Here is an 8,581-nt window from a genome sequence, read left to right as displayed (position 1 = left end):
TTATTATTTGATTATTGTATTGGGGCAGTATAATAAAGAGCATATACAGGACCTATAAAAAGTATCTTCTCCCCCCATATGAACTATTTCAGTGACATTTTTAACACTAATCAACACAGAAAGACTCTTTAAAGGGGTTCTCTGGGAATTAAGAAAATAAAATTACTGAAAATACTTAATTACTTTATTATAAAGATACTCCCAAATACCTTTCATTAGTTATAATGGCTTGTTTTGTCTGGGGAATAATCATTAGGAGAAATAAAATGGCCGCCATGCTATCAGTACACACAAAACCTGTCCTAATCACACAAGAGCACACGTTACTTCAGCACATTGAGCTAAAGAGCTGCCTCATCCTCCTCTCTGCTCTGCTCGTCAGGGATCATGGTCCTGAGCTGATAAGATCTTCAGCTGAATCTCTGTAGGAATGGAGTCCATGAGGAGACATGAAGTAAAGAGAGGAGATGGGGATGTGGTTAATGAGCAGCAGCACTTGTATGTAGTCTCCATTACCACAGTCTGTCCTGTCCATCCTCTCTGTACTTTATGTCACCTCATGAACTTCATTCCTACAGAGATTCAGCTGAAGATCATATTAAACTGTATCTAGGATCATAATCCCTGAGAAGCAGAACAGAAAGGAGGATGAGGCAGCTCTTTAGCTAAGTGTTGTGAAGTAACTTATTGTGTGATTAGGACAGGTTTTGTGTGTAGTTATAGGACTGCGGCTATTTTATCTCCCCTTATGATTGCTCTCTACACAAAACGAGCCATTATAACTAATGATAGGTACTTGACAGGCTTGCCATAGCTACATTCCTATAGACAGCCTGTATACAGAGAACTGTCAGTCTCTGAGTAGGACCACCCACTGGATAACTGTCAGTCTCTGAGTAGGACCACCCACTGGATAACTGTCAGTCTCTGAGTAGGACCACCCACTGGATAACTGTCAGTCTCTGAGTAGGACCACCCACTGGATAACTGTCAGTCTCTGAGTAGGACCACCCACTGGATAACTGTCAGTCTCTGAGTAGGCCACTGGATTTCTAAACCAGAATATATGAACAAATGACAATGTATACTGATTCCTTTCCAACAAAACTATATATCAATCTGCTCAGCTACTCCTGCCTGTGACTAGAAAAACATAGCTGCTCAAAAAACAACACCACACCTTTCCACAGAACTCAGTCCCATTTGCGTCAGTGGTAAGTTGGCACAACCTATGGACAGTTATTTCTAGAAGAAAGCAGACATGTTTTTCCAATCCCACTTGATGTCTATGTGCAACACAAATTAATTCATTACAATGATCAAATGCATAAGTGTGTACACCCTCCAAGTAAGTATTAACCTGGATTCAATGTGATAACCAAGATTTGTTTGAATACATCTCCATCATCTTTAGGCTTTATTCACAAGGTGTGATTAAATCAAATTTTTTTCTGATTATTTGCAAAATTGCTTCAGAAGAGCTGCATTCTGTCGCAATTTTGCAGAATTCCCTGCAGCATGTGAACAGACCCTCAGACATGTACAATAAAACTTTCGAAGCTCTGGCATAGGTACTGTGAATGCACAGCTAATGTATCTTCACGTTCAATCACACATTCTTAAGGGGGTTGTCTCATCAAGGACAATGGGGACATATCGTTAGGATATGCCCCCCATTGTCTTATAGGTGCGGGTCCCACCGCTGGGACCTGCACCTATATCAAGAACGGAGCACTGAAGTGGTGGAGGGCACACTGCGCAGCCGCCCTCTATTTATTTTCTATGGGGCCTCCGAAAATATCTAAGCGCTGGATTGGTTTGGTGGTGGCCGGACTGGAGACCTCCAGCCACCACTTTGCGGGGCTCTGTTTCAGATATAGGTGTGGGTCTCAGTGGTGAGATCCGCACCTATAAGACAATGGGGGCATATCCTAGCAATATGCCCCCATTGTCTGAGATGAGACAACCCCTTTAAGTAAATCGGACTATTTGCTAAATCATGCCTGTTTAGCTTTGTCTTTAGGTCTGGGATCGTCTTTTTGGAAAACCAATTTTCTGCAAAGTTGGAGTTCTCTTGCAGACTGCAGCAGGTTTTCTTGAGAATTTTTCTAAGGAATACGTTGAGTTTTATGCAATTTTGTGTACTGCAGCTGTCATGTATTAAAATCAATCTGCAGTGCTAAATAAGGTCTCCATGCAGCCCTAGCCTAAGGCTGGAGCTGCACCTATACTTTTTGTACATTTTTTATTTAGTTTAACCGTCAAGTGATAGCTGCAGTACACAAGATTGTATGAAGTCAATGCATTGAACTACAGCTGCCACTCTATAGTTTAAAAAGTCTAGGTGTAGCTGCAGCCTTAATCCTCTCCCCAGATTTATTCTAAATGAAGTGCTAGCAATGAGGGTAATGCTGGCAATATGGCAAGTGACTTGAGTTCTGGACTTGGTCACCTCAAGACATTGATAAAAGTTTTTCTAGCCTGTGTAGCTCTGGCTTTAAGCTTGCGGTTGTCTTGATATTTGTCTGCAGTTCTCTTGCAGACAGCAGCTGGTTTTTCTCCAGAGTTTCACCCTACTTTGCTATTCTGCAAATCATGTTTCATCTTGTTATGTGAATCATCAAGGGGTATATAGGATGCCTTAGTACCAATTAGAGCCTAAAGGCCATTATACGGAGGCCCGAGGATCGAGGCAATTCTTGGGATGAGCATTTGTTCGAACACTTGTTCCTGATAACTGCTCCATATAAATATGCCAGCAATCACCTGAGGAAAAGCTTGATTATTGGGTGATCACATATTGTATGCGGGACATAAAGTCATCAGCTATCAGCAGATTGTCCTGTATGAACAGGGATGTGCCCCCAGCAAACAAAAAAAATCTGTATGGGGATGAGTGATCGCAGTATCGATCGCTAATCCCCATAAAGAGGAGATGATTGCTGGATGTAACTTGCTGCCAGAGGCTATGTATTGCTAACCTGTGTGCCACATCACGGGTACGGCGGAAGGATGAAACAATTTAATGGTACATTGTCCACCACAATCGGAAATTTATTACTACTGATTATTTCAAAGTACAGAATGCAATCTCAAAGTTCACCACATTCATGCCTTACCTTAGGTAGTGGACCTCCTGGTAAGAGATCGCTGACTGCTAGACATGCCTCTACGACGTACTCGAAGACATTTTGCCCAGTTGACAGACACTAAGATGGGGCGCATCACTGGACTGAGAGAAGCAGGATGACCATTTCAATGAACTGCCCACCATCTAGACCGTTCTGTCCCAACTGTGAGGAGGTGTTGGGAACAGGGGATACACGGAGGCACGGATACGCGGTGAACAGGCTCTGGACAGCCCAGACAGACCACCAGTAGAGAGGATTGTTTGACCCAGTTATGGAAAATTGAATTTGGCTGCTTCGCCGAATTTCACAAAGAAATTTGGTTCGTGACTAATTACTTTGTCACGAAGTGCATTTCTTTGTATGTAGAGGGTGCTATGACGGGGAACAGCGATTGCACCACCCCTCCGTCATTGAACCCCTTGGATGCTGCATTCATCGCTGAGGTTAACATTGAGGGCTTTCAGGAGTTAATCTGGTAAAAAACATAAAAAATACTCACTTTAGCATAGAAGCCGCGGCGGCAATCGTAAGATTTTGCACAGTGTATTCAATTAAGATAGCCGCAAATGTATGAGGTATGTATTTTTTTGTTTTTACTGCCATTTCAGGAAAAATGTATTCTTTACCATGAAGCATGAGGAAATTCAGCTTTGCAGAGAATAAAATTTTTCCTGAAATTCGTATCGAAGTCCACTAAGTCGGATACTTCGATTAGCTCAACACTATTTGCTTGTGTGTTGTGAACGAGAAACCTGGACTGTGTTATGACCAGTGGGTGGGAACCCGCTGCCCCACGTGACCAACTCCCTCTGAGGACAATGTCTGAGGAAAACCCCTCGTTCTTCACACAATACCTCTGATGGTGAAGAGAGACTTGGACCTCCAGGTGACACAATACACCCAGTAGATGCTGGGAGGCCAGAGGCTGATCAGACGGAGGCGTAGTCAGGGTACGAAGACAGAAGTCAGGGCAGACGGCAGGCAGGCAAAGTCCGTACACGTAGATCAGGGTCAGGGCAGGCATCAATCAGGCAAAGTCCGTAAAAGATAATCCGAAGTCCGGTACTTAGAATGACAAGAACCAACAGAACATCTTCACTCAAACAGGAAACTAGACTAGCTAGGAACCTAAGCTGCTCCGGCGCCTTCCTGTAAAAGAGGCGCCTTTAAATACCTCCTGCATGCAGGCCATAGGCTGGGGAAGATAGGAGGCGTGCGCAGTCTGCCTCACAAAGGGTGGAGAGACACGCCCGCACACACCCTAAATACATACAAGGAACTGAGCCTCCTGGTGGCAGGAATGCAGACCACATCTAAGAACCCCGCTGCCCGCACCTGTCAGCATGGCATGCAGCAGCGAGGAGGAGTGAAGAAGCCCGTACCTGCGTGTGGGGACAGAATCTCAGGTATAGGTTGCTGGGCTAATAGACTACCAGGGACTGGAACCAAATTGTCTTCAGCAACAAATCCAAATTAGGTTTGTAATCTGATGACGGTCCAGTTCGAGTATGGAGGCCTGGTGGTGAGCACTGCCTTTGCTGCGGAGGACACACTGCCCCAACTGCTGGTGTGATGATCTGTGGAGCCATCACATATGATAGTCGGTCACCCCTAGTAGTGATATGAGGGACACTAACAACTCAGCGATATGTGGAGGACATCCTGCCTCCATGTGTGATCCTCTCATGGTAGAACTTCCACCTGGCATCGTTTAGCAGGATAATGCTCATCCACACATCCTTGGCTGCCCAGTCACCAGATTTATCACCAATCTAGCATTTATGGGACCAGTTGAGATGCCAGCTTCAGCAACCTAAGGCCCCTTTTAGTGAGTTTTCCACGCGGGTGCAATGCGTGATGTGAACATAGCCATTAATTTCAATGGGTCTGTCTGCATTTTTTTTTCACGCATCAAGAAAGTGCGGATGCAATGCGTTTTTCACTGATGGTTGCTAAGAGATGTTGTTTGTAAACCTTCCGTTTTTTATCAAGCGCGTGAAAAACGCATCAAAACGCATTGCACCCGCGCGGAAAGAACTGAACAGCTGAACGCAATCGCAGACAAAACTTGCAAAATGGTGAGTTTCCCTGAACGCATCCGGACCTAATCCGTCACGCTCGTGTGAAAGAGGCCTAAGAGTGTGCAGGGTCTACAGGATGAGCTGTAACATCTGTGGGCAAATATACAGCAGGACACCGTACAGAACCTGTATGCCTCCACGCCCAACCGTATCTCATTCTCTGTCCAGGCTAGAGACGGTCAAGCAGGGTCCTGGAGCCTCCTTTCAATTGTACAGTTTTCCCTATTAAGCTTCCTTTCGCTCTAATATTGTAATCACTTCGACATTTCATCATTACCATTATACATAGAAAGCTTCATTAGATTCCAACAACTCCTTCTTGGCGACTTATTTTTTTGGTCAATGAGGTGTATTAAGTGGTCACCCATTCATTTGAAATGAGAGGTCTCACAGGGTGTAGGTTAGACTTGTAGTCATCACTCGATCGATGGGGTGGATCCAACCTAATGAGGGTTTTTCCGAATGGGTCAACCCTTTGCCATAATCTAGCTTATAACCTAGGAAAATTACCCTAGTGCATCCAAGCCAATTCAGGCAAAGTATTGTAAGCGTAATACTACTGACTGAGAAAAAAAATAAACTGGAGAAATACTAGAAATGTAGTTGCTTCTTAAAACAAACTTCATCGGAGGTAGTGGAATAGAATAAAAAAAAATCTCCTTGACAAGAGTAGAAGCAATTCAACTCCATTACCAAAATAATTTGGAATTTCAAAAATTCAGATCTTTTATTCAAAAACAAAAGGAAAAAAAGACAAAAAAATGTATAATTTTTTTTTTTCTTCCCAGTCGTAATCTAAAAACTAGGTCTCTCAGGGTAATGTGAGGGAAAGAATAAAGGTGTCCATTTTGTATACATATTCATTTATATCTACAGGGTGGGCCATTTATATGGATGCACCTTAACAAAATGGGAATGGTTGGTGATATTAACTTCCTGTTTGTGGCACATTAGTATATGTGAGGGGGGAAACTTTTCAAGATGGGTGGTGACCATGGCGGCCATTTTGAAGTCGGCCATTTTGAATCCAACTTTAGTTTTTTCAATAGGAAGAGGGTCATGTGACACATCAAACTTATTATGAATTTTACAAGAAAAACAATGGTGTGCTTGGTTTTAACGTAACTTTATTCTTTCATGAGTTATTTACAAGTTTCTGAACACTTATAAAATGTGTTCAATGTGCTGCCCATTGTGTTGGATTGTCAATGCAACCCTCTTCTCCCACTCTTCACACACTGATAGCAACACCGCAGGAGAAATGCTAGTACAGGCTTCCAGTGTCCGTAGTTTCAGGTGCTGCACATCTCGTATCTTCACAGCATTGTTTTTCTTGTGAAATTCCCAATAAGTTTGATGTGTCACATGACCCTCTTTCTATTGAAAAAACAAAAGTTGGATTCAAAATGGCAGACTTCAAAATGGCCGCCATGGTCACCACCCATCTTGAAAAGTTTCCCCCCTCACATATTAACTTCCTGTTTGTGGCACATTAGTATATCACCAACCATTCCCATTTTATTAAGGTGTATCCATATAAATAGCCCACCCTGTATATATAACCTGCAGGATTTAGCCTCGGAAGGCAGGAGTACAAATTCCACGGTGGGCCCCTAGGGGGGGCTATGCTGACCATTCCTTTTCAATTGAAACCAAACATAGTCACTCAAACCTGGTCTTTACCTAGGACACCTTTATTGTGATGGTCTATGTATAAATATTTTCACAGCTCATTACAATAAAGAGGCCATTATGAGAAACCCATCCATGTGTGTCTTGACCTCCAGCCGGCTCACTCAACTTCAGAACTATTAGGACACCGCATCAGAAGGTCGGTTTGCGACCACAGTAAGTTGACCAGTCTTAATAGCTCAGGTTTGCAAAATAAATTTTTTGAATTCGAAACTAAGCCTAATAATAATAATTATCAACCTGTTCACCTATGGATCAAACAGATAAAAAAAATTAACAAATATAGTAAAAAATATAGAGTAAGAATCCCTTGGTGACGCTGGGCCCTCATCCATCTTTGCCTGAGATGCTTGCACTCCACGGAATGGACGTAAACTCTTGCGTCCTTACTTCAGTCAGTTGTGACAGACTTTTTTGGCAGGAAAAAAAAGTCTTGGACACAACTTGGCCTTTCACAAGAAAAAAAAAATTACCTGCTTTGCATATTAGGATTTTCCTGGTGAGTCATTTAACTCATTGCTGTCCAGGGGTTTTATGGATTTATTGACGGGGAAGGATGATTAACCTGACCGTACCACTTTAATGAGAGATTATAATCAGAGATTCCCGGGGGCGGGCGGCGGGCGCGGGGGGGGGATTACGAAATGTCTTTGGCTTATCCATAGTCACTACTGTTTGGCTGGCTAGTCAGCTCTCCCGAGCATCTCGTGTTTATAGCAGTAATATACATGACTCTCTCTTAGGCAGTCTCTTTCCTGGACAGCTCTCCCTCTCTCTGTAATTTCAGTTATTCCCTTGCCACTTTCAGTTTCATTGTTCAATTACTGGCGTTCCCTTTTTTGGCTCGGTTTTGTTTCTCTTCTTTTATTGTCTCCGGCACAATCCATCGGTGCCACGTTCATACCAGCTTGCGGGACTGTCTTCTCCAGGGAACAGTTTTCACCGGATTAATCCTATACAGTCGCTGTTACGCCCTGCTTTCTGAATAACCTCCTGCCTTTGCCCAGTTGGTTGCAAGGAACGCCATGGCTCATACCATGACGGTCAACGTGGTTCCAAGTCTGGCACGGGGAATGTGGGGTGGGACAGGATCTTGGCTGGGTGTCCTTCTTTGCCTAATTGCATTGGTCTACCAGTCCATTAATCTTGGGAACCTGCAGAGAGAACTTTCTGTATTTCAGAAGAGTAAGGAGCAGTCCAAGGGGGAGGTAAGTGCCTTCATGTAGGATCTTCTAATGTCCTGCTTAGAGGGTTGACCGTTCTTCAGAACTCTTCTGGCCACTTTTTGTATGCTGCTGATCCAATGACTGGGCATAACTATAGCCATAGCTCTTGATATGGGCCCCTGAGGGGGTTGAGGGGGTCCAAATAGGTCAAGAACATTGTACCTTTTTGTAGGGAATAATAATATGGTGGCTTTTTGCTATAACGTGGGTTTTCTGCTATATTGTGCTATGATACATATCTATAAGTCTTGCTACTTATGCTGCTGTTTTAATTTTGGTAGGGAGGGGGGGTCCCATTTTATTTTGCTATGGGGCCCCAGTGAATTATAGTTACGCCCCTAACTGCCAGTGCCACAGTGCAAATTATATACCTCAATGATCAAATATTACCACAGAACTGGCTGTAAAGTCATCTGTTTGTGTTTTATAGGTCATCTTGAGCAAATATTAA

The 8,581-nt window shown here is 43.4% G+C and overlaps 1 protein-coding gene across 1 annotated transcript in view; it reads left to right on the top strand.

The window, feature by feature from the left end:
• The first annotated feature begins 7,596 nt into the window (after positions 1-7,596).
• Positions 7,597-8,581, top strand: part of TNFSF13 (TNF superfamily member 13) — a 52,790-nt gene continuing 51,805 nt past the window's right edge. The window contains exon 1 of the mRNA XM_044278915.1: positions 7,597-8,112. Within this exon, the coding sequence (XP_044134850.1) occupies positions 7,930-8,112 (183 nt within the window). The 5' untranslated portion in view covers positions 7,597-7,929. The remainder of the gene's footprint in view (positions 8,113-8,581) is intronic.

This window comes from Bufo gargarizans, chromosome 2 (genome assembly GCF_014858855.1).
Source record: "Bufo gargarizans isolate SCDJY-AF-19 chromosome 2, ASM1485885v1, whole genome shotgun sequence".
Classification (NCBI taxonomy): domain Eukaryota; kingdom Metazoa; phylum Chordata; class Amphibia; order Anura; family Bufonidae; genus Bufo; species Bufo gargarizans.
This window is presented reverse-complemented; position numbering and strand designations above follow the sequence as displayed.